Source organism: Chiloscyllium plagiosum, chromosome 17 (genome assembly GCF_004010195.1).
Source record: "Chiloscyllium plagiosum isolate BGI_BamShark_2017 chromosome 17, ASM401019v2, whole genome shotgun sequence".
In the NCBI taxonomy this organism is placed as follows: Eukaryota; Metazoa; Chordata; class Chondrichthyes; order Orectolobiformes; family Hemiscylliidae; genus Chiloscyllium; species Chiloscyllium plagiosum.
The window spans coordinates 58,771,819-58,798,756 of NC_057726.1; the positions used below are offsets into that span (position 1 = coordinate 58,771,819).

A 26,938-nucleotide genomic window follows, 5' to 3' on the forward strand; every position below is an offset into this window, starting at 1 on the left:
TGACGGGAGGGGGGGTGTCTCTGTACTGAGGGGGGAGGGTGTCACTGTCAGATGGACACCGTGCCCCTCCCCGCGCCTGCGCACTGAGCCCGGCTCTGGCGTGAGGAAGATGGCGGCGCCGCTCTGGGCCGGGCGTTGTGCTGGAGTCCTCCCTGGGCCGCGGTGACCCTCTCCTCTCGGCGCCATGAAGACCTTCTGCGGGCGGGCGAACCCCACGACCGGCGCAATCGAGTGGGAGGAGGAAGACGAGGACTATGACTATCACCAGGAGATCGCCCGGTACGGAGCCGCCTCCGGGTTTGACACACGAGGCTCGGGTGCCGCCAGGCCGCTGCCATGGAGACCGGGCCCGGGCTGCCATGGAGACCGGGCCCGGGCCGCCCGGGCTCCCACACCTCCCTCCACTTATGGAGGAGAAGTTCTTGCTTCAGTTTAGCATTTGTCTGCCTTGTGTATAGCGCCCGTGGAGGGGCACTGTCACTGTCTGTAGGTACTCCACGTGTAACACGGTAACAGGACCCGCGTGTGAAATAAAAGGCGCTGTCAGTGTGTGGCTCAGCAATGACAGGCGGTCTATGGACCAGGTCAAGCGTGCTGCAGCTATCCACTCACAGTGTATAGCTAATGAGGCAAAAGTGAGGACTGCAGATGCCGGAAATCAGAGTCTAGATTAGAGTGGGGTGCTGGAGAAGCACAGCAGGTCAGGCAGCGTCCGAGGAGCAGGAAAAAAAATCGACGTTTCGGACAAAAGCCCTTCATCAGGAAGAGCTCATCAAAAAGCCCTCCTTATGAAGGGCTTTTGCCCAAAACGTGGATTTTCATGCTCCTCGGACGCTGCCTGACCCGCTGTGCTTTTCCAATACCACTCCAATCTAGACAGTGTACAGTTCTTTCCTGAAGAAGGGCTTATGCCCGAAACATTGATTCTCCTGTTCCTTTGATGCTGCCTGACCTGCTGCGCTTTTCCAGCAACACATTTTTAAGCAGTGTACAGTTAATGCCCTGCCCTCCCCATCACGGGCAGCAAACGTCACTGTCCTGGTGGTAAATTGCCTGTGACCTTATCCTGCATGTTCCACACATAACTTATCCTATTTTAAAGCTGTAACTATTCTGAAATGATTCAAAATTACTGTGCGTACTTTGTTTTCACAACATGTAAGGTGGCTAGGTATAATTCTATTGCTCCAAAATGTAGGTTGCAGCACCCTTACATTTCTAGGATAATTCAATACTTGGGTGGATTGGAGAAGTATTTTGGTTCCCTAGTTTCAACTCTGGCACATGCTGGTGTGCAGCTTGTTTGTTGTTGTAAGTTAGCTCGCTGAGCTGGAAGGTTTGTTTTCAGACGTTTTGTCACCATGCTAGGTAACGTCATCAGTGAGCCTTTGCTGAAACACTGGTGTTATGACCTGCTTTTGACAGAAGAACCTCAGTTATCCAAACATCAGTTGTCTGAATTTTGGATTATCTGAAAAAATCTCAAGGTTCCTGCTGTTGCCGCTGCCACGGGAACCCTGTTCCTGCTGTTGCCGCTGCCATGGGAACCCTGATCACTTATCCAAAGAAAATACTCCATGCCTGTCTCTTTCAGATAATCGAGATTGTTCTGTATTTATTTCTCGTGTAAATAGAAAGTGGGATATAACCCCAGCGCTTCACCGGAGGCTCATTGATGATGTTACCTAGCATGATAACGAAATGTCTGAAAACAAATCTTCCAGCTCACTGAGCAAACTTATAGCCTGAACCTCAATCTGAGCTACAAATCTTCTCAAGAATTGCAAGCTGACTAGTCTTTGAGAGTGAGTGACATATAATAAACCAGCCTGTACTTTCTCTCCTTGTGAGGAAACCATAGCTACTTTGCATTGACTAGTTACTGTTTCATTGCTATGGATTGTGATAATTTGCTGCTTTGTTTTTTAATGTTCAATGTTAATTTTAGTCATAGTACTGCTGGAGCTTGAATCTAGTCACTGATAGTAAATTGGAGAGTGTGAGGCAAAGGTGATGGGAGCCTGTAATGCTTGTAGGAATAGAAAGTGAGTTCCTCGGTAATGCATAAGGAAATGAACACTGTTTACAGAATAAATAGCAATATCACAAATTGGAAGTTGCAAATTTTGCATTTTATCCCTTGGCGTTTCAATGGTGTCTATGCTTGATAGTCGGCATCCAGATCAGTTCATGGAAATAAATACAAGCTACTTGATGTTTGAACATCAGGCGAAGTCTTCTCATGAGATCATAGTCTCTACCTCATTGCTAGACATCCAGTATTCTAAATATACACTTTGTGATTGAGTAAATTAACTTAGAACCTATATGGATTCTCAGACATCTATTAATCTGCATGTCAGCTGAACTTTTCAGTTAGATCACAACTGGCAAATTACTCTGAGCTAGTTTATCAATTGAATGTTACACTTGTCAGAATTAATTGACCCATTTTTCTTTATCTTTCAATCAGGTCATCTTATGCAGATATGCTGCATGATAAAGACAGGGTAAGCATTTGACATAAAATGAAGTATTACTTGAAACCAATAAATGTGTATTTGTTTAGAAGTTTACTGGAACAGGATCCTTAGTCCATCTGGTACTGTTTTGGCAAATGACAGTGAATGTAGCACAGATTAAGAATTGAGTTTACATTTTAAACCTTGTTCAGGCTGTGTGCTATTTGCAGCAGCTTAAGCTCATCTGAACCACACAAAGAGAACAGTACTGAAGATCTCTATTCAGCAGTCTGCATCCATATTTAAAAACAAATGCTTTTTATAATCAGCCTTATATCTCTCAGTGGCATCTTTCAGAGTAATTCTGCTGGAGACCTGACTTGCCATCCTGTTCCCTGTGAGTACCTCAAAGATATAGTTTTGTGAAATTAGGAACATTTTTCATAAGAATGAAATGTAGAATACTTATTATTTGAACTGATTGGGGAATAATTGTGTCAGTACCACACTATTGCCAGGAGATCTGTCATGGTATGACATGTCTTGTACTACCTGCATATATCCATTAGCTCATCTGCAACCACTCTGTGATATCCTTCACCTAGCTACATCTGTTGCTCTTCAATTTCTAGAAGAGAAATCTCAGGGCCAATTAAATGGCTAAGATATTGACGTGTACCTTTATAGGTGTCATTGTTATGAGTTCTTTAAGCCCCTTCAGTTTCAAGTACCTCTTCATATCTTGTGTGTATATGAAACTTTTAGCTTCACAAAAGACCATAAGACATAGAAGCAGAATTAGGCCACTCATCCATCTACTCTGCTCTGCCATTTCATCATGGCTGATATGTTTCTCAAACCTATTCTTTTGCCTTCTCCTCGTAACCTTTGATTCCTTTACTAATTAAGAACCTTTTATCTCTGTCTTAAATACACTCAACAACTTGGCCTCCAAAGCTTTTATGTCAGTGAGTTCCACAGATTCAACACCCTTACATCACCTCTTTCCACCCTTATTTTCTTGCATAGATCTTTTCATTAATATTCAAGTTTCTGATACATTCAGTAAAATGATTAGAATGTAAATTGTTTTGAGCTCTTATTGCAAACTTCAGTTGTCTTGTCAATAGCAACAGATGATAACCCTGTGAAATGATGCTTGCAGAATGAAAAGTATGACAGTGGAATCCAGGCTGCGGTCTCCAGGGTGAAAGAGCGTGGCCAGAGGGCAATTGTCCTGGACATTGGAACTGGTACAGGCCTGCTGTCTATGATGGCAGTAAGAGCTGGTGCTGATTATTGTTATGCAGTAGAGGTGAGATTTCATAGGGATACAAGGGTGTATTAAACCTCAGATTTTCACTTTGTATTGTTGTATTTCAGTTTATAAGCTTCCAGTAAAGCGATTTCAGTTTTGTTGATTCTACAAACTAAGTCAAATAGTTTTGAAGACCAGGTGCTGCTGCAACAATTTGATTGCTTTATTAAACAGTGCTATAAAGTACAAAAGGAGTCATTGAATCCAGAAAAGCTGTTATCAGAATTTTCCTAATGTGGAAATGGTCTGTTAGTTGCATGTGATGTACATATTTTTATAACATTTTATAGATTGATTCTGAACACTCCATCTGTCTCAAATACCTGATAACTTGTTGTAATTAATCATGGGAAAATATGATACACGCTGTCCGACTGTAATTGCCTTTGAGAAGTTGAAAGTGGGCCACTGCCTTGAATCACTGCAGTCCACATGATGCAGATAACGCCACAAAAAATAGGAACAGGAGTAGACTGATCAGCCCCTTGAACCTGCTGAGCCATTCAGTTGGATCATGGCTGATCTGACAGTCCCTGTGTTAACTTTCCTGCCCTTTCCCCATAACTCTTGATTCTCATATTGATCAAGAATCTATCTCCGCCTTAAATATACATAAAGACTCTATTCCCACAGCTCTTCAGGGAAACAAAAAGATATATCTTCACAAATGAGGCAGCTGAGGATGATTGAAACCAGGAGTCTACACTGAGGAGAAAGTGAGGACTGCAGATGCTGGAGATCAGAGCTGAAAAATGTGTTGCTGGAAAAGCACAGCAGGTCAGGCAGCATCCAAGGAGCACTGTGCTTTTCCAGCAACACATTTTTCAGCTCTACATTGAGGAACTCTTCCACTGATGTCGCAGGAGTAAGACGATTGGTCTGCAGCATTCAGAATTGTAATCCATTGTGCTACTAATGATCCCAATTTGTGGAGATTTAGCTATCAATTCCCACTGATATCAATTTTAGTTGGGTTCCTTAATGCCTTACTAGGTCAAATACATGTTTTCCATTTGGACCATAAACTAAGGAAGTTGTCTCTGCTACGTAATTAAAATTTTGCAGCTTAAACATAAAGTGGAATTGTGGTGATATCAGTTTTTAGCTGCACAAGACTGTGTGCTTTTGGAGAAGTGAAGTTGTTGCGTTGAGATACAGTGGCATCAGGAGCTTTTGAGTTAAGGAAAATCTTCCGGATCACTGCCCTTGGATTGGTCTAGCTGCAGTTTGTTGCCGATTTATGAGTACAGTGCAGTCTGAGATGTTCAGAGCTGTCAAAAAGAAAACAGCTCTCTTTCTCCTTTCTCTGCATGAATGAAAAGACAGAAATCTTAAAGACTAAAATGAAAAAAAATGTAATATCAAATTTGACTTTGGCCTACATGATCAGTTGTTAAATTGAAGAGTGCCTAATGCTCTGCAGATAACTTTTAATCATCATTGCTAAAATCAAAAGAACTGTGAGAAATAATTATTCATGTTATGGTCTGTACTTTTGATCTACAGAAATTGTTTCTTTGTCTGTATTTTTCTGCCTACAATGTGTCAAACTGTCTGTCTTTTGTGAGGGGCAGGCCATGCCTCTCAAACCTTATTGAATTCTTTGATGATGTGATAAAACACATTGATGAAGGGGAGAGCAGAGAGTGTGGTGTACATGGATTTCAGCAAGACATTTGATAATGTTCTCCATGGTACACTTATTCAGAAAGTAAGGAGGCATGGGATACAGAGCAATCTAGCTGTCTAGGTACAGAATTGGCTGGCTCATAAAAGACAGAGGGTGGTGGTAGATGGAATATATTCAGCCTGGAGCTTGGTGACCAGTGGTGTTCCCCAGGTATCGGTTCTGGGACCTCTGCTCTTTGTGATTTTTACAAATGACTTGGATGAGGAAGTGGGTTAGTAAGTTTGCCGATTACATAAAGGTTGATGGAGTTGTGGATAGTGTGGAGTTCTGTTGTAGGTTGCAATGGGACATAGGATGCAGAACTGGGCTGGTAAGTGGCAGATGGAGTTCAACCTGGAAAAGTGTGAGGTCGAATTTGAATGCAGAATACAGGGTTAAAGGCAGAATTCTTGGCAGTGTGGAGGAACAGAGGGATATTGGGGTCCACGTCCATAGATCCCTCAAACTTGCCATGCATATTGATAAGGTTGTTAAGAAGATGTATAGTGTTTTGGCATTCATTAGCAGGGGTATTGAGTTTAAGAGCCGTGAGGTTATGCTGCAGCTCTGTAGTGCACTGGTTAGACCACACTTGGAATATTGTGTTCAGTTCTGGTCGCCTCATTCTAGAAAAGATGTGGAAGCTTTAGAGAGGGTGCAGAGGCGATTTGCCAGGATGCTACCTGGACTCGAGGGCATATCTTATGAAGAAAGGTTGAAGGAGCTAGGGATTTTCTTCTCTGAGAAGGATAAGGAGTGACTTGATCGAGGTGTAAAAGATGTTGAGAAGCATAGATAGAGTGGATAGCCATAGACTTTTTCCCAGGGCAGAAATGCCTATCACAAGAGGGCATAACTTTAAGGTAATGGGAGGAAGGTTAGGGGAGATGTCTGAAGTAGGTTCTTTACGACCACTGCTGGTAGTGCATTCCACGCACCCACTGCGCCCTGTGTAGAGGCAGATACATTACGGACATTAAACAACTCTTGGATAGGCACATGGATGATAGTAAAATGACGGGTATGTAGGATAGTCTGATCTTAGGAGTACGATAAAAGACCATCGAGGGCTGAAGGGCCTGTACTGTGCTGTATTGTTCAATGTTCTCTCTCTCATAGAGTCATAGAGATGTACAGTACAGAAACAGACCCTTTGGTCCAACTCGTCCATGCTGACCAGATATTCCAACCCAATCTAGTCCCACCTGCCAGCACCCGGCCCATATCCCTTCAAAGCCTTCCTATTCATATATCTATCCAGAATCCTTTTAAATGTTCCGATTGTACCAGCCTCCATCACTTCCTCTGGCAGCTCGTTCCATACACGTACCACCCTCTGCGTGAAAAATTTGCCCCTTAGGTCCCTTTTATATCTTTCCCCTCTCACCCTAAATCTATGCCCTCTAGTTCTGGACTCCCCCATCTGAGGGAAGAGACTTTGTCTATTTATCGTATCCATTCCCCTCATGATTTTATAAACCTCTATAAGGTCACCCCTCAGCCTCTGATGCTCTAGGGAAAACAGCCCTAGCCTATTCAACCTCTCCCTAGAGCTCAAAACCTCCAACCCTGGCAACATCCTTGTAAATCTTTTCTGAATGCTTTCAAGTTTCACAACATGCTTCCGATAAGAAGGAGACCAGATTTGCACGCAATATTCCAACAGCGGCCTAACCAATGTCCTATACAGCGGCATCATGACTTCCCAACTCCTGGGGTACTCAATACTCTGACCAGTAAAGGAAAGCATACTGAATGCCTTCTTCACTGTCTTATCTACTTGCAACTTCACTTTCAAGGAACTATAAACCTGCACCTCAAGGTCTCTTTATTCAGTAACACTCCCCAGGACCTTACCGTTAAGTGTATAAGTCCTGCTAAGATTTGCTTTCCCAAGATGCAGCACCTCACATTTATCTAAATTAAACCCCATCTGCCCCTTCTCATATCATTGGCCCATCTGATCAAGATTCCATTGTAATTAGAGGTAACCTTCTTCGCTGTCCTCTACACCTCCAATTTTGGTGTCATCTGCAAACTTACCAACTATACCTCATATGCTTACATCCAAATCATTTATGTAAATGATGAAAAGTAGAGAACCCAGCACCGATCCTTGTGGCACTCCAATGGTCACAGGCCTTCAGTCTGGAAAAACAACCCTCTGTCCTCTTCCTTCAAGCCAGTTCTATATCTAATTGACAAGTTCTCCCTGTATTCCATGAGATCTAACCTTGCTAACCAATCTCACATGGGGAACCTTGTCGAATGCCTTACTGAAGTCCATATAGATATCGCCCACTGCTCTGCCCTCATCAATCCTCTTTGTTACTTCAAAAAACTCAATCAAGTTTGTGAGACATGATTTCCTGTGCTTCCTGAAGAAGGGCCTGTGCCCGAAACGTCGAATCTCCTGTTCCCCTCATCAATCCTCTTTGTTACTTCAAAAAACTCAATCAAGTTTGTGAGACATGATTTCCTGTGCACAAAGCCATGTTGACTTTCCCTAATCAGCCCTTGCCTTTCCAAATACATGTACATCCTGTCCCGCAGGATTCCCTCCCAACAGCTTTCTCACCACCGACGTCAGGCTCACTGCTCTATAGTTCCCTGGCTTGTTCTTACCACCCTTCTTAAACAGTGGCACCATGTTAGCCAACCTTCAGTTTTCCGGCACCTCACCTGTGACTATCGATGATACAAATATCTCAGCAAGGGGCCTAGCAATCACTTCCCTAGCTTCCCACAGAGTTCTAGGGTACACTGGATCAGGTCTTGGGGATTTATCCACTTTTATGCGTTTCAAGACATCCAGCACTACCTCCTCTATAATATGGATGTTTTTCAAGGTGTCACCATCTATTTTCCTACATTCTATACCTTCCATGTCCTTTTCCACAGTAAACACTGATGCAAAAGACTCGTTTAGTATCTCCCCCATCTCCTTGGCTCCACACAGAGGCAGCCTTGCTGATCTTTGAGAGGCCCTATCTCTCCCTAGTTACCCTTTTGTCCTTAATGTATTTGTAAAATCCCTTTGGGTTCTTCTTAACTCTATTTGCCAAAGCTATCTCATGTCCCCTTTTTGCCCTCCTTATTTCCCTCTTAAGTATACTCCTACTGCCTTTATTCTCTTCTAAGGATTCATTTGATCTATCCTGTCTATACCTGACATATACTTCCAGCCTTCCCTTTCACCCTAACAGGAATATACTGTCTTTGGACTCTCGTTATCACATTTCTGAAGACTTCGCATTTTCCAGCTGTCCCTTTATCTGCGAACATCTTCCCCCAATCAGTTTTTGAAAGTTCTTGCCTAATACTGTCAAAATTAGCCTTCCTCCAATTTAGAACTTCAACTTTTAGAACTGGTCTATCCTTTTCCATCACTATTTTAAAACTAATAGAATTATGGTCGCTGGCCCCAAAGTACTCCCCCACTGACCTCAGTCACTTGCCCTGCCTTATTTCCCAAGAGTAACTAAAGTTTTGCACCTTCTCTCGTAGGTACATCCATATTGAATCAGAAAATTTTCTTTTACACACTTAATAAATTCTTCTCCATCTAAACCCTTAACACTAAGACTGGAACTGCCAATGTTTGGAAAATTAAAATCCCCCACCATAACAACCCTATTATTCTTATAGATAACGGAGATCTCTTTACAAATTGGTTTCTCAATTTCCCTCTGACTATTAGGCGATGTATAATACAACACAATAAGGTGATCATTCCCCTCTTGTTCATGAATGAATGTGTGTTTGTGGTTATAATTGAGTGTGAGTTAAGTTGAATCGCAGTAGTTTTTATTTCTCTTCCATTATTAAAAAAAAAGCTTGTTTAAAGTTTATAGAGATGTTTTTCTGTTAATAATGAAACCTGGCATGAATGAATTTTGTCCTGAATTGCAGTCAGACAAATTGATTATCTTGGTGGTTGAATTGGGTGTTTATACACTTGTGGTTTTTGGAATAGCATGGCTGGATTTATTGGCGGATTCATCGTGATAGAGTTGTAATTTCGCCTCCTCTCAAGTTTAGTTGTTTGTTCAAAAATATTGAAAAAAATTTGACTAGAAGAGACATTGTGGCTCATGCGTGATCTTCCTCTTGTTATTCTTGCAGGTTTTTAAGCCAATGGCTGATATTGCACAGAAGATTGTGGATAAAAATGGATTCAGCAACAAAATTAAAATTATCAATAAACACTCGACTGAGGTGACAGTGGGGCCAAGTAAGTGACCTGAAATGGATAGGATGGTTGGAGGCTGTTGGTAGGAAACACTGAAACTGCTAAGTGATTACTCAGTTAGTGCACCCTGTTGAAACAATTGCTTGAATTGTTTTGTGAGTGCTACATTTTACTGTTTGATTGGGATGTTATGTAACCAGCGCAGTGGTAATTGATGCAGTTTCTCTTTAGTAGAATGTTAAATTTGGTGGAAGTTGATTTCTAAGAACTTCTAATAAAGGTCACCTGTCATATACAGTCACAATAGTTGTGGCTAGAAGCTTGTCACATGAGAAATTACTTTTTATACCTGACTCAATCACACCCAGGCAGTGACTGAATACAGTAAGTAAAAAATTCTTAGCAGTATTTCTGCATTGGGAATTTGTAAAGTGGAGGAAACTGACAATAGCATTTTTGGTGGCATCTTATTTGCATATTGTGTTTCGAGGCTGTGATTGAAGATTCATCCAAATTGTTCAGTACTAATGTGGAGATTCTGGTGTAAATAATTCTGGTACAAATTTACCAAAGAACGAGTTCAGCTTGAAATCTTTTCTGATCACTTCTTTACAGTTCAATGAGCTGTAGTAAGTATTGAGATTCCACTGTGGAATGAAGTCACCATTACTAGGCATTGAGGAGCAATTAGATCACTAGTTCATACTGCCATGAACAAAGTGGATTCTGAATGGTCTGAAACTCATGAAATAACGTATGTAGTGTAAAAGCCACGACACGATCTGTCTCCATATGGGCTTATGTGGCCAAGGTCAAAGCAGACCTGTTTCTGCAGCAGTGCGGGATACTACACCTCAGCAACTACTGGAAATGGTCAAGCTTGTGGGCTATAGGTCATCGGTTTGGTGGTGAGGGGTGGGGAGTAAAGATTGCTATTCCTCTGGCCTAGGTACTTTGCTGCAAGGAGGCAATTTCTCCATTTTTAGAAATGCTCCCATGAGACTATTGAAAGGGTGAGCGGCCAGTAGTCCTTTGGCAGCCCCCACTACTGCTGACAATATCTTGGTTAGTCATTCTTGCTGGTGACCAACCACATCATTGCAGCTGGACGATCTGGAGGGGCTGACAGCAAACTGGATGTCACATCTAAATTCCTCATGAAAACAGTTAAAGATGCCAAACTACATGATGTCTTCAGACCCTGTGGACAGATCATTGCATGGATGCACCTCGTTATGATAGATGAGTCTAATCCTTCAAGGATAGGTTTCCTGTTTGTGTCCTGAGCGTTCTCGTTCAGATCCACCAGCATCAAGCCGTTGTTCTCCTTTGACTACTGCCTTCTGCTGGCTGATTGTCATCCTTAGGATAACCAGCGGGCCAGCAATGAAATGTGCAAGCTGAATATGACTTTGTTGATCCTGGAACTCAAAAGGAATTGCACGGTTGGAGAACTGTGAAACCCCTCTTTGAGTCTGGTGTGGACTGGTGGGAAATAATCAAGGGGAACATCAAGAAGTTCTTCATCCTCAAGAGTGTTTAGACAGTGAGAGAGAGATGCGTAAACCTTTCCAAACTCCAGAACAGTGTGCGAAACTGACGACTAGCTGCAAGCAATGGGGGTTGATGTCAAGGAGGATCTCCAGGAGGTGAAGAGCCAGCAAGCTCCACTTTTTGCCCCCAAGGTAATAGAGTCATAGAGATGTACAGCACAAAAGCAGACTCTTTGGTCCAACTGGATATCCCAGCCTAATCTACTCCCACTTGCCAGCACTTAACCCATATCCCTCTAATTCCTTCGTATTCATATACCCATCTTTTAAATGCTGTAATGTACCAGCATCCACCACTTCCTCTGGCAGCTCATTCCATACACACAATACCCTTTGTGTGAAAAAGTTGCCCATTAGGTCCCTTATATCTTTCCCCTCACCCTGAACCTTATGCCCTCTTGTTCTGGATTCCTCCACCCCAGGCAATCCTATTCATGCTCCACATGGTTTTGTAGACCTCTATAAGATCACCCCTCAGCCTCCAAAGTGGGTCACTGCTTGGAGCAGGATAAGACGTGCTTGCATTTCTTCTTCCAGAAGATGCACAGGGAAAGCTTTGTGATCGGCAGCCTGAAGAAAGAAGATGGCTTGGTAATGTCATCTCAGTCTGACATTCTGAAGATCAGCAAATCCTTTTATGCAAGACTGTGTGAGACAGAGCTCACAGACAGCATGACTTCCCAGTTGTTCCTGACTTCTATCATGCAGGTTTTGGATGATAGCACGTGGGGGAGGGTGGACCAGTCATTATCTCTAGAAAGCCCTTAAGTTTTTCGAGAAGAGTAAAACTTCATGAACGATGCTTACCAGCTGAGTTGTGTTTGGTTCTGTGGGATTTGATTGGCCAGGACTTGCTGGAGGCAAATGACTATATGCTTCTGGCACGTAACATGTGTGAATCCATAAGAAAGAGTATCATCGCCCTATCTACAAGCAAAAAGGGGAGAGGTGATAATTAGAAATTGGCAAACAATTTCAGTGATGAATGTGGATTATAAAATCCTATCCAAGGTCATTGCCAGTTGGGTCGGGTCTGCTCTGGATTCATGATTCACCTGACCAAACCTGTGCTGTATCAGGCAGGAAGATTTCGGAGAGTCTCGCACTCCTCAGGGATGCAGAACAAGGGAGTGGACGCCTGCTCCATTAGCCTAGACCATGAGAAAACCTTTGACATCCTATGCACACCTACATAAAAATGTAGTCAGACAGAGCTGTTCACGCTGTTCTGCCTTGTTTTATGGCATATGGAACCTTTTGCCGAGTCCATCATGAAGGATGCAAGCCTGAGAGCTGTGACTATTCCAGGCAGTGAAGGTCTGCAGGTCAAAACATCCCTGTTCCTGGATGATATTTTTTCTGCTTAAATTCACTGTCAGTGAGCAGACTCTTGAGCATCTGCAATCAGTGTGAACTGGTCTTGGGAAACAAGGTAAATTGACGCAAAAGCAAGGCTATGTTCTTTGGGATCTGAGCCAACCAATCCTTTATCCCCATCGCCGTCAGGTCAGATTATCTGCAGGTGCTGGGAACATAGTTCAGAGGGACCATGGCATGCGCATAATACTTTGGAGGAGCACATTACTAAGGTGAGGCAGAAACCAGATTAAAAAAAAGATCCCACTCTATGGGGGGGTGTCATACCCAATGCCACCCTCATCCTGAGCAGTGGGATTATTCTGTATCAACTGTTCCTCATGGAAAAATTTGCAAAGGAAACCGCCTTTGACCACAAGTTCTTGAGACCCTCTGGGAAAAGGTGAGGGTTGATCCTGTCAGGTGGTTCTCCAAGCAGACTGTTGAAGTCATTTGGCAGAACGTCGCATCCCCAGACCTTTCTAGCAAGCACCAAGACATATCTTGGTTGGTTGAAAAGGGTCTTGAGATCCTTTGTGTGCTCTTTCCATACACTTTCCACCACTGCATGCTGCCCTCGAAACAGTTGCAGGGGATGAAACTGTCACACATCTCCTTCTCGTATGTGCCTTTGCAAAGAGGTGTGGAGAAAGATCAGTGGTTTTTGTTGAGGTTTGTCCCAAGTGGCTTCATGATGCAGGACTCTGTGGGTTGTTTCCCAGGATGCACACTGAGACAAACATCGACTGTGTCTGGAAGACGGTCAATTCTGTGAAATTCTCTCTTTAGTCTATCCAAAAGTTGTTGATCTTAGTGTACAGAGTATTGTGACTGAATATTGCAGACTGGCACATTGCAAGATCCAGGACTACATGCTGAGGGACACACTAAAGCTTGGGGCAGCTCTGCCAAGGCTCAGTGGTGACAAAAACACCTTCTAAGGTCTTTCTGTCTAAGTATAATGGAGGTCCGTTTTGTTCTCCGATCTCCACCACCAGCCTGGTTCTCTCAAAACATATGTAATTAGTTTCCTGCATGAAACTAATTACATATGCCTCTGTTTTTGCAACTGCAGGGCATATTTGAGGGATGTCAAATTCCAGTGTGTTATTTCTCTCTGCAAAGACTCTATAGAACTGTTTCAGGGTCATTAGCATGTACGTAACTTTTTAAGAATAAAGTGTATCTTTGCAATAAAAAATATCAGTAGTATTGGATACTTAGACGATCCAGCTTGTTTTTCTGTCGTTCGTTGTATGTAAGGAATTTATCAAAAGAATATTGCTGACCACACAACATACCAGTGAGAGAGAACAGCGTTTCGTAACCAAACCTCAGTTAAGATTCTATTACGTGATTAAATGATATATATTATATTGCTTTTTGTGCAGTCACTTGCAGGTTCAATTCATCTCATGTTGTTGTGGAGACACATTGATGTTTAATGAAATCCTTATTTCGCTGAATACTCTGTGTATTTTCCTTACTGATTTCCATTCTTTTAGATGGTGACATGTCCAGTCGAGCTAATATCCTGGTTACAGAGTTGTTTGACACTGAACTTATAGGAGAGGGAGCACTGCCAAGTTATGAACATGCTCACAAATACCTTGTTCAGGTGAGTTAGCTCCTGAGTGAATGGCAGCTTGACGCATTGCAGTCCTCACACTTTTTATAGGCTCTCTAATCAAGAAAAACATTAATATGGTTGATATGTAATAGCACAGTAAATATCTGTTCTCAATTACAGAGTTTTGTCAGAAACTATTCAGAGGGTATAATTACAACATTTTAAAAGGCATCTGGATGGATATGTGAATAGGATGGGTTTAGAGGATTAGGGGCTAAATGTTGGCAAATGGGACTGGATCAGTTTTGGATATCGGGTCGATGTGGTCAAATTGGATCGAAGGGTGTGTTTCCTTGCTGTGTAACTATAATTATACAATCAATTCCAAAAAGAAGGGTATCCTGTCAAGTCTAAGTGCTGTGTTTCCTTCTATCCATCCCAAACATGGTTTGACAGGAAGAATGTGAGGCAGTTCCACACAAAGCCACAGTTTATGCGCAGGTGGTGGAGTCAAAGCACATGTGGGCCTGGAATAAGGTGTTGCCAATACACATCCAACTGGACGGAAGCAAGGGCGAGAGGGTCATTGTACCGCCAAGGGACATGCAGGTGTGTGCTGGGTCTCCCTGTGTCTATGATATCCAGCTGAACCAGGTGAACAGGAACCACTTCACAACCCTCACAGAGGTCATAGAGATATTCAGGTACAGTATGGTGTCTTTAGTGGGAACATGAGTACTTGTGGGTTGCTAACATAAGAATGTACAAAAAAGGAGCAGGAGTACACAGTTTGGCTCCTCCAGCCTGTTCTGCTGTTCATGATTCATCTACTTCAAGTGTACTCCTTATGTTCTTGATTCTGAGAGTGATCCAAAATCCATGATCTCCGTCTTCAAATGTATTCAGTGGTGGAGCATCCGTAACATCTAAAGGTGGATAATTGCAAATCCTCTGTGGTAAATATTTCCAGTGGTGCACTTAACCCTGGGGTATATAATTCCAAAGATGCCTAGTCCTCTGGGTTAGAAAATTCCAAAGATTCATTGTCTTCTGGGACAGACAGTTCTTAAAGATTCACTGTCGGAGAGACTGTTCCAAAGATTCACAGTCCTCTGAAGAAATTTCAACTCATGTCAGTCCTAAATGATTGTTCCCTGTGCTTCTGTGTTGATTCCCTAGAAAAGGGAATCAATATTGAAGTAACTACCCTGTCAAGCTCCTTCAGAATCTTGCACATTTCAAATTGATCATCCCTTATTCTTTTTACATTCCTAATAGTGTAAGCTCAGTTTAGTCATTTTCTCCTCTGAGAACAATCCTCTGATCTTAGGAGCCAAACCAGTGAGCCTCTGGGATTCATCCAATGTAATGACATTATTTCTGAATTATAGAGACTGAAACTAGCTTGCTGTGCTGTTGCAGTCACACCAAATCTCAATGCAATCATGGTAGAAGTTCTTAATGCTTTATACTTCAGTCCTCTTCCAACCTACATCAACGTGCCATTTGCCTTCTCAATTGCTTGCTGAGTCTACATGCTAATTTTTTTTTCTCAATTCATTTGGGGTATATGGGCTTTGTCTGGTCCTTATTGTCCATTCCATATTACCCTAAGAGGGTGTTCTTTGAATGAGCGCACTCGTATCTTGCTAAACATCACCATTTAAAAGCTTTTCATGTTAAAAAAAAAATTCTGTTTTCTATTCTAATAACCAAAGTGAATAACTTCACATGAGGAAGAATTTTTTCCCTTGAAGGTTGAGAGTGGAACCCTCTTCCCCAGAGAGTGGTGAAGATTAGGTCATTGAATACTTTTAAGGCAGAGGTAACACATTATTGATTAGAGTAGCTGGGGATGTGGAATTGAGGCTACAATTAGATCAGCCATGATCTTATTGAATATGGAGCAAGCTAGAGGAGCTGATTGGCCTACTTCTGCTCCTAATTCATATGTTTGTTCATTCCCTTACATTATACTTAGTCTGCTAACTTGTTGCCACTCACCTCACCTGTCCATATCTCTTTACAGCTCCTTGCAGCCTTGCAGCTTGCATTTCCATCTTGCATTGTAACTTTGAAAACCTAACATATGTTGCTCATGGTCATGTATTATAAATCATTAATATAGATTGTAATAGCTGAGGCTTAAACACTGATCTTGCAGCAATTCACTAATTTCAGCCTGCCATCTTGAAAATGCCCTGCTTGTTCTTTGCTTCCTGTCTAATTAACCATTCCTCTGTCCATACTAATATATCACCTCCCAACTCCATGAGCTCTTACCTTGAAGATAACCTTTTGTATGATGTCTTAATTAATCCTTTTAGGAAGCTAACAATTCCATAGCTACTGGTTCACCTTTTATCTTAAAGGTTACATCCTGAAAAATCTTCAATAAATTTTTCAAAAATCTCTGCCTTTGATTTTGTAAGTACATTGTTAAGATTTCACAAGTATTGATTTTGGCATCTTCCTGACAACTGATGTCAGCCTATAAGGCCTGTAGTTCCTTGTTTTCTCTCTCGTTCCTTTCTTGAATATTGGTGTTACACTTGCTAACTTGCAATCCACTGGGACCATTCCAGAATCTTGGATGTTTGGGAAAATCAGAACCAATGTATCCACCATCGCTGCAATCGTCTCTTTCAGAACTTTGAATGTAGGCCTTCGCATAGGGATTGAGGAATCAAAATTCCCATCATTTGTCCAGTGAACTGCTTGTTTGGAACTTTATTTGTATTGCTGAAGCTATTGATGCTTAGAAACAGAAGACTTTCTATTTAGGCATTTAATATTTGTATACAATGATTAGGCAGATATGTTCCAAGTAATTATGCTTGACCTAAGAATGTACTAAATGGAGAAAGGTGGAGAGCTGGTGAATTATGCAGGTACTTTCATTATATTTCCTGAAGAAGGGCTTATGCCCGAAACGTCGATTCTCCTGTTTCTTGGATGCTGCCTGACCTGCTGTGCTTTTCCAGCAGCATATTTTCGACTTTCATTATATTGCTTCACTTCATCTGAATGTAAATGGAGCCTTGATTTTATGTGTCTTAACTTTCTGCAGGGTGGATTTCAGTAAAGCAGTGAGCAGTTTGCCAGCCCGACATACTGTGCAGGCCAAAGCAACTGCCAGTGGACAGGCTCAGGTTGTACTGTCTTGGTGGGACATAGACATGGATCCTGAAGGGAGTATCAAATGTACCATGGCACCGTATTGGGTTCATCCAACTCCAAAGAATATTCAGGTAGGGCAGCTTCCTGGTTCCTGTTCCATAAAAAGGGTCACTGATAACAGGACAGATATTGTTTCCTTTGTCTTAGGAGACTTCTATAAATCTGGGAGAAGGGTCATTAAAACAGAAATAGTACAAATTTCAAATCATATAGTTTGAGAAGTACAAACTACCAGGAAACACCAAAATTGTTTTTTTGTTAATAATAAGGAGAATGGAGAGGTTGAACCATAGATTCACTAAATGACCAAATTGTAACCCATTCTAACAACAGTTGATAAGGTGTTTTAAAATATTTCACTTTGTAAGTTGGATGCGAGCACATTTTTTTTCGTTACCCAGTTATCTTACATCTTTGACGTGTGGTATCCTAGGAGAATTTATAAGAGCAGTTTTAACAGATTGAGAGCTTCTACTTTCCTGCAGATGTCTGTTATGTGTGCAGCTACAAGTGTTGATTTGTCACTTTAACACAAATAAGTTTTTGTGCCCACATTTTCATTGCTTGGTCTCTGAGATAAAGGCCGGTTTGAAACTGCTATTTTTGTATTCACAGTGGCGGGATCACTGGATGCAGTGTGTGTACTTCTTACCAAAGGAATTACCGGTTGAAGAGGGTGAATGCTTACATATTTCAGTAATGCATGATGATTACTCTGTGTGGTATAGTCTGGAACGTAGCAGGTACGAAATGTGAAATAAGTGCTATAGGTACACAAATTCTTCATTATGCAGGGAAGTGTTGAGATGCACATGGGATTATGGTTCAAATAATTTTCTCCCTAATCACATCTGCTAACTTGGTGCACTTATACAGGAACACAGGTAAACACATGAAAGGAACAGGAGTAAACAGCTTGAATCGCTGAACCTGTCTTGTCATTCATTACGATCTTGGCTGATCTGGGATTTTATTTTTCCACCAACTCCTCATACCCCCAATTACCTGAGAGGTGTTTATTTCATCCTTAATAATACTCAGTGATGAAGCATCCATAACCTTAGGAGTTTAGGATTACAAATATTTGACAGTCCTTTGAGTGATGAAGTTTCTTATCTTAGTCTGAAATAATAAGCCCCTTATCCTGAAGCTGTTTCCCTATATTTTAGATTTTCAGCCAGCAGAATTCCGTCTATTGAGAATCTTATTTGTTTAATGAGATAACTTCTCATTCTAGTAAACTCCAAAGAAAATAGATCCAATTTACACAGCTTATTATCATAGCACAACCCTCTCATCCCAGAGATCATTCCAGTGAACCATCACTTTGCTGATTTTATTCAAGCGTATCCTTCCTTAAACATGGAGACCAAAATTGCAAATGGTATTTCAAGTGTGGTCTCACGAAAGCCCTGCACAATTTCAGCAAGACTACTTTGTACCTGTACTCTGTTTGCCATTCAATAAAACATGCCCATACACCTTCCTAATTGCTTGCTGTACTTGCATGCTATCTTTTGAGCATATTTAAATCTCTTACAACATTTAGAAATATCATGCTTTTTGAAAAAGTATTCTGCTTTCAATTAGTCATGGAGATGTACAGCACGGAAACACTCTTCGGTCCCACTCGTCCTTGCTGACCAGACATCCTAAATAAATGTAGTCTCATTTGTCAACATTTGGCCCACATCCGTTTCAATCTTTCCTACTCATATACATATCCAGATGCTTTTTAAATATTGTGCTACCATCCACCACTTCCCTGGCAGCCCATTTTATACATGTACCACCCTCTGCCCCTTAAATGCCTTTTTCAAATAGACCTATGCCCTCTGGTTTTGGACTCCCCCACCTGGGGCTAAGACATTGTCTATTTACCCTATCCATGCCCTTCATAATTTTATAAACACTATAAGTTCACCCCTCAGCCTCTGAAGCTCCAGGCAAGAAAGCCCCAGTCTTAAACTCAAAGGTCCAATCCTGGCAACTTCCTTGTAAATCCTTTCTGAGCACTTTCTGGTTTCACAACATCTTGTCTACAGCAGGGAGAGCAGAATTGCATGCAACATTCCAACAGTGGCCTGTACAGCTGCAATGTGACCTTCCAACTCATTTACTCTATGCACTGACCAGTAAAAGCAAGCATACCAAGTGCATCCTTCACTGTCCTATTTACCTGTGACTACACTCCAAGGTGTCTTTGTTCAGCAACACTTCCCAGGACCTCAGTGTATAAATCCTTCCCTGATTTGTCTTTCCAAAATGCAGCACCTCACATTTATTTAAATTAAGCTCCATTTGCCACTCCTGTGCCCATTGGCCCATCTGATCAAGATCATGTTGTCCACTACACCTCCAATTTTGGTGTATTCTGAAAATTTGTTAACCATACCTTTTATGTTCACATCCAACTCATTTGTATAAATGACGAAAAGCAGTGGACCTAGCATGATCCTTGTGGCACACCACAGGTCACAGGCTTCCAGTCTGAAAAGCAACCCTCCGCTTTCTTCTACTTTGGAGCCAGTTCTGTATCCAAATAGCTAGTTCTGCCTGTATTCCATGTGACTTAACCTTATAACCAGTCTACCATGAGGAACCTTGTCGATTGCCTTACTGACGTCCATATAGATCACGTCGACTGCTCTGCCCTCATCAATCCTCTTTGTTACTGCTTCAAAAAACTCAGTCAAGTTAGTGAAACATAATTTCCCACACACAGTCATGTTGACTATCCTTTATCAGTCCTTGCCTTTCCAAATACATGTAAATCCTGTCCCCCAGGATCCTCCAAACAACTTGCCCACCACTGATGTCTTGCTCACTGATCTATAGATCCCTGGCTTTTCCTTACCACCTTTTTAAAGTAGTGGCATGTTAGCCAACCTCCAGTGTTCTGGCACCTCACCTGTGGCTATCAATGATGCAAATATGTAAGCAAAGGACCCTGCAATCACTTCCCTAGCTTCCCACAGAGTTCTCGGGTACATCTGATCGGATCCTGGGGATTTATCCACCTTTATGCATTTTAAGACATCCAGTACCACCATCACTGTATTATGGACATTTTTCAAGATGTCACTGTCTATTTCCCCATGTTCTTGATCTTCCATGTACTCCTTCATAGTAAACACTGATGCAAAATACTTGTTTAGTATCTTCCCCATCTCCTACAGTTCCACACATAAGCAGCCTGGCTGATCTTTGAGGGACCCTATTCTCTCCCTAGTTATCCTTTTGTCCTTAATGTATTTGTAGAATTCTCCTTAACACTGTTTGGTAAAGCTATGTCATGTCCCTTTTTGCCCTCTTAATTTTCATCTGAAGTATAGTCCTATTGTCTTTATACTCTTCTTGGGATTCGCTCGATCTCTGCTGTCTGTACCTGACGTGCTTCCTTCTTATTCTTAAGCAAAACCTCAATTTCTCTCGGATCCAGCAATCCCGACACCTGCCAGCCTTGCCCTTCATTCTAATAAGATCATACTCTCTTTGGGCTCTCATTATCTCATTCGAAGGCTTCCCAATTTTCAGCCATCCCTTTCCCTGTAAACATCCGTGCACCTCCAACTTCCAAACCACACCCCCCCCCCAAAAAAGAAAATCAAGGTTAGAAAGTTCTTGGCTGAAAATGGGCCTTCCTTGAATTTAAAACTTTAGCTTTTCGATCCAGTCTACCCTTTTCCATCATTATTTGAAAACTGATAGAATTATTGTCAATGGCCCCAGAATGCTTCTCCACTGATACCTCAATAACCTGCCCTGTCTTATTTCCCAAGAGTGGATCAAATTTTGCACTTTCTCTAGTAGGTACATCCACATACTTAATCAGAAATTTTTCTTGTACACACTTAACAGATTTCTCTCCACCCAAGCCCTTAATACAATTGCGTCCCTGTCTATGTTTGGAAAGTCAAATCTCCTACGATAACCACCCTATGATTACAACTGAGATCTCCTTACAAATTTGTTTCTCAGTTTCCTGCTGATTATTGGGGGATCTACAGTACAATCCCAATAAGTTAATCATCCCTTTCTTATTTCTCAGTTCTACCCAAATAAAATCCCTGGACGTATTCTCAGGAATATCTTCCCTAAGTACAGTTGTAATGTTATCCTAATCAAAAATGCCACTACCCCCTCCTGTGTCGTTTCCCCTCCTAATCCTTCCTTTTGCATTTATATCCAGGAATATTAAGCTGCCAGTCCCGTACATCCCTGAGCCATCTCTGTAAATGTCCCAGTCCCATGTTTCCAACCATGCCCTGCGTTCATCTATCTTACCTGTTGGGCCTCTTGCATTGAAATAAATGCAATTTAATTTATCAGTTCTATCTCGTTCTCTGCTTTGTCCTTGACTGTCCTGATTGTTTGACTTACTCCTTTTCCCAACTGTACCTGTCTCAGACTGACCTCTTTCCTCATTATCACCTTGGGTTGCACACCCCCTTACTAGTTTAAATCCTCCTGAACAGCTGTAGCAAATCTCCCTGCCAGTATATTAGTCCCCTTCTAATTTAGGTGCAATCTGTGCTCCCTATATAGGTCATATCTCCCCTAGAAAATTCCAGTGATCAAAAGATGTGAATCCTTCTCCCCAATAGGTATTCATATGTCCTCTTATTGTGACTCTTACTAGCTCATAGCACCAGGAGTAATCCTGATAATACTAATCTCAAGGACCTACTTTTTAAATTTATGCCTAACCTATATTCTCTCATCAGAATCTCGTCCTTTTCTCTTCCTATGTCATTAGTTCTAATGTGTACAATGACCTCTTGCTGGTCCCTCTCCCGTTTTGAGAGTATTCTGCACCCACTCCGGGATGTCCTTGATCCTGGCTCTCGGGAGGCATAGCATCATTCTGATATCTCTCTGTCAGGCGCGGAAACATCTGTCTGTACCTCTGACTAGAGGGCCCCCCTATCACAATTGATCACTTGGAACTTGGCTTCCCCTCATTACATTCGAGCAAGTCTCAGTACCAGAAATCTGGCTGTTAGTGTTACATTTTCCTGAGAGTCCATCACTCCCTACATTTTCCAGAACAGCATATTTGTTTGAGATGAAGATAGCAACAGGAGACTCCTGCACTACCTACCTCTCCTACCTTCCCTGGAGCTCACCCATCTGCCTGACTGGATCTTTGGTTTATCTCCCTTCTTGCAACTGCTATTGCACCATGTCCCCAAGTTCCTGTAAATTTCTCATTCCTCTAACTGCAGCTTCAACCAATCCATGTGATCTGATAGGATTTGCAACCTGCAGTTTTAATAATCAGTAATGTGGAACTTTCCCTAATTTTACACATCCAACAGGAAGAGCATATCACTCTACTAAAGGCCATCTTTGCACCTTAACAATCTATCGATCCCGAAATTAGCACAGTCGTATTGCTCTAAAAACACTGCTCCAGGCTAAGGTTGTACCAATGTTTTTATATTTTTAATATTTAATCAAGAGACAGATGTGAATAAAAATATATAATTAAAAAGCCCCCACTCTACCCACTATTGTAGATTTACTAAAAAAGTAAGGTTACACATTAAAAGAAGCTACTTAGCTGCTCCCCCGCACGGGTTTCTCCAGATCAGCTGTGAATTTCACTTTTGTTTATTTTTCTTGGACTAACTCTGATGTCCAGAGATACTTTAAACCAAACAGCAAAGGCAGCTCCTGTGCAGATTCACTGCTGGGTCAGACAATAGTGTAGATTTCTTTTTCCATTTGAATCACTTCCCATGTGGTTACTGCCTTTGTTTGTCTTTTTCCTTTTTTAAAGTGCCGTTGTTTTGAAGTTTTTTTTCCCCCAAAGTTGCAAAACAATGCAACAGCTTATAAAACAGTAATTACTGCTCCTGGAATTTGATGAAATCAGCTCCAGCACACAAAAAAAAAGTAGCACCTCCTACAGCTACATTTTTCCCATCCTCCATTCTTAGTATGAAAGTGAATAACTTCACGTTTTCCCATATTTTATACCATTTTCCATCATTTTACATGCATACTAAACCTGTCTATATTAGTTGCAGCCTGTGTCCTCCTCATAGCTCACATTTTTACCTAACCTTGTATTATAAACAAAGTTAGAAACAGTAAGTGTAAGACATGAGTAGTAAATAGCTGAGGCTTGAGCACTGATCCTTGTAGCACTCCACCAATTACAGCCTGCCAACTTGAAAATGCTTGTCCATTTGGCTTCTTTTGTTAACCAGTCCCTTATCCAGGCTAATATGTTACCCAAACCCTGTGAACCCTTGCCTTGAATGTTAACTTGTATGAAATCTTATTGAATGACTTTTGGAAATCAGGCTGTACTGCATCTACTTTCCTTCTCTGTCTACTGTATTAGTTACAGCCTTAAAAAAAAGTTCTTTATTTGTCAAACACTATTTCTCTTCGTAGAACTATGACTTTCTCTGATCACACTGATCTTGTGTGTATTGGTAAGATTTCCTCAATAGATTCCGACACTTGCTTGATGGTTGATGTCAGGTTAATTGCTCCATAGATCCCTATTTTTTATCTCTCCTTTTAAATATTGGTGTTCAATTTGCTAACTTCCTGTCTAGTGGAAGTGGAGTTTATTACATTGATATTCTGACTGGGCTGTAGTATGAACACTTGTCTCTGTATACATACTGTTTTATGTGTAAACAATTTACTGTTCAGTATCTTTATTGTGCATGAACAGTTTGCTCTCTAATCTTATATTTTGTGTACCTACTCGAATGTATCTGGTTGTTCTCATTTGTGTCTCTTGTATCTTGTCTGGGAACTTAACATCATTTGAAGAAAACTAAGTAGTAATGTTTCTACTTTAATTTTGTGCTTTACAGTGTTACTTGTGAACCTGATATACTGAGCGAGCGCCCTCTCTGCTCATGTCAGGCCCATCTCATGTGTAACAGGCAGCGCTTTGGAGAACTAAATGACCAACATAGGAATGAGATTTACATCAAGGCCTTGAAAACAGTGAGTACTTTGAAATATTTCACAACAGTAGTAGTTAATGTTGTAATCACGATACAAAATTGCTAAGTTAGGGTAACTTGATGTGAGTGAAAGTATTATGATTATCCCAAGAAAATGTACAATAATGAGTTTTGTGAAGCAAATCTAATTTGAGAGAGATCTTGAGACCAGGAACTGTTTACCATCTAAATATATAAGGTTAAGAAACAGCGTAGAGGTAGTAGAAATTGGAGAAGGTGTAACTTTCAATAATCATAATCTGAGCTAAATTGCAAACCAATAATGAAATATTTCATAACATGAATTTAATATTGTTATGACGTAGCTAGGAGGGGTGAATGCATTCGTCTAATTGTCCCACTGTGCTGGAAGGTGTTTTTAAATATCTATTCTAGAGTTTGGAGTTTGAACTAATGACGTGGGTTTTGGCTTCTGTGTATGAGGGGGTTTATTGTTTGGCTTGTCAGTATTTCTGGAGCCATGATTATCTTTTATGTCAATTACTGGAATTGTGATGGGAATTGTTTGTCTTATGGGTTTTGACCTCAGACATAAAAAAGAGTTGCGTATATGTACTTAGGCTACAAATCAACCAGAATCCCATTAAATGGTGGAACAGGCTGAGTGTTGGTGGTAGAGTGTGTAAATGTGGGCTGCTTTATCCAGGATTGTGTTAGGCTTCTTGAACATTTTTGGAGCTCCACTCGTGCAGGCAAGTGGGGAGTGTTCTATCACATTCTTAACTTGAGGATGAGGTGATGGTGGACAGGCTTTGGGGAATCAGGAGATGAGTTGTACACGACAGGATTTCTCTCCTCTGATGTGCTATTTTATCCACTCTTTTAATCTGGCTAATCCAATTCAATTTATGGTCAGTGGTATAATCTCCAGGATGTTGATTGGGTAAAGATTCAGTGATGAAAATGTTCGCAAGATATCATATGCATAGCCAATGATATTGGAAGTATTTCAGATAACACTGGATAAAAATATTATAATACCCAACATTATTAACATAAGGAAATTGAGTTACAGTGGAAAGTTTAACTTGCACTTTGATAATATGGGGTGAAGGGAATAATTAAAGTGTTGTCCTAAGAAGGCAGTGTGTAGCTGTGACCTCATTGAAACCTGCTGCATAGAGAAATTTTGAAGATAAAGGAGATGATGTCCAATGTGTACACTGAAGAATAGATCTGGATTTCTCTTATTTTCCCTACAAAGGAAGGTATGGTGGTTACAGGAGTCACTTAGTAAAATGTAGTGATTTTCTTTGCAGGAGCTGGGGGGATGTAGAAGGACTTTATTTTTCCCCATCTGGGCCTTTGCTATGCCATCCAGCTTTTTTTTCACATGGGCTGAAGCAGGTAACTCTCTTTTTGTGGGCTCCTATTGAGATTTTCTTGAGGGTTACATTTTGATATTAAGTTTTGTTTTTCAGGACCTATATTTTCATTCTTCTGATTCCTTTGTAAGGTGGTGCAGTCATGTCATAATATTATTTTTTATATTTGTATTGATGTATGGGTTACGTGGATGTGTACAAAAGTGAGTTAGAAGAATTCATCCATTAAATTTGAAACCACAATACAGAAGGAAAATATACATTTCCACAGCATTAAATTGGCACAACACCACAGGCAACAAAGGTTGTTTATCAGAATAACCGATACACACTTCAGCCAACAAAAAAAAAATCACCTTAAATTAATCTTTTAGATGGTAAGGTCAAAGCTGTGTATTTCTATTGAATATACACTAGACTAGAATATTTTAACTAGGTGTTACTGTCCTTTTTACTTCATTCTGGATCTAAGTCTCTCCGATTTGAATTTAACAACTGACATAGTATTCCTCACAATAGCATCCTACAGCTTCCTGTTTCATAGCAACTGAGCATATGCAGCCTTAAGCTACAGACTCCACATTATTTCAAGTAATTAATTAACTAATTTTAAGCTTTTTAGGTTCCCAGTTAAGTGTTTCTTTGTTAACAGGTTTGCAGCAGTTCTCTTCTTTGCAGCCTCCAGCTCTTTGCCACACCATACAGCCTCCCTCTCTCACTCCTTTGCAGCCATCATGTCTCTTCCAGCCCTCTTGTAGACTTCCTTTCTTCCCCCAGCATCCTTGCAAGCTCCTTTTCTTACCTGCACCCTCTGAAACTTCCCTTTTCATCATTCTCTTTTCAGTTTCCATCTTGATCATCAAACCTTTGTAATCTCACTTTCTCCTTCCCCAAGCCCCTCCCTGTCTCCAACTCCCAGCGTCTCAGCTTCCCTGTGTCTCCCACCACCAGCTTCCTTGTTTCCTTACTCCTATTGTAGCCTCCCTGTCTTCCACCCCATCTTCCATGTCTCCCTCTTTGCTGACCACCTCACCTAAGAAGGCTGTACCCACCTCGGCAAAGTCACAGCTCGCCTCCTACTGTTGGTCATTGTCGTGCCGCAGTCACAGCCCCAGTGATTCTCTCAGTGCCAGTACTTAACCCTGCTTGCTGCTCCTCCAGTCACAGGCTGCACCTCTCCCACTTTTGGTTTTGATAGGTTCATCAGCAGCAAAAAATGGGGGAGAGCCAGCTTGTGATTGGTTGAGCAGCTGCTGTCTTTTTCCTTCCAGTCTTTTCAAGGAATGACTTTTCTTCTATTGATTGCCCAGTGAGT

General features: G+C 41.4%; 1 protein-coding gene across 1 annotated transcript in view; it reads left to right on the top strand.

Annotated features, from left to right (window-relative positions):
* Positions 1 to 54: 54 nt before the first annotated feature.
* The window catches only part of prmt7 (protein arginine methyltransferase 7), a 52,852-nt gene continuing 25,968 nt past the window's right edge, over positions 55 to 26,938 (top strand). The window contains exons 1-9 of the mRNA XM_043707227.1: positions 55 to 279; positions 2,474 to 2,510; positions 3,628 to 3,777; positions 9,575 to 9,683; positions 14,056 to 14,168; positions 14,577 to 14,824; positions 17,191 to 17,371; positions 17,916 to 18,043; positions 24,143 to 24,278. Of these exons, the coding sequence (XP_043563162.1) occupies positions 185 to 279; positions 2,474 to 2,510; positions 3,628 to 3,777; positions 9,575 to 9,683; positions 14,056 to 14,168; positions 14,577 to 14,824; positions 17,191 to 17,371; positions 17,916 to 18,043; positions 24,143 to 24,278 (1,197 nt within the window). The 5' untranslated portion in view covers positions 55 to 184. The remainder of the gene's footprint in view (positions 280 to 2,473; positions 2,511 to 3,627; positions 3,778 to 9,574; positions 9,684 to 14,055; positions 14,169 to 14,576; positions 14,825 to 17,190; positions 17,372 to 17,915; positions 18,044 to 24,142; positions 24,279 to 26,938) is intronic.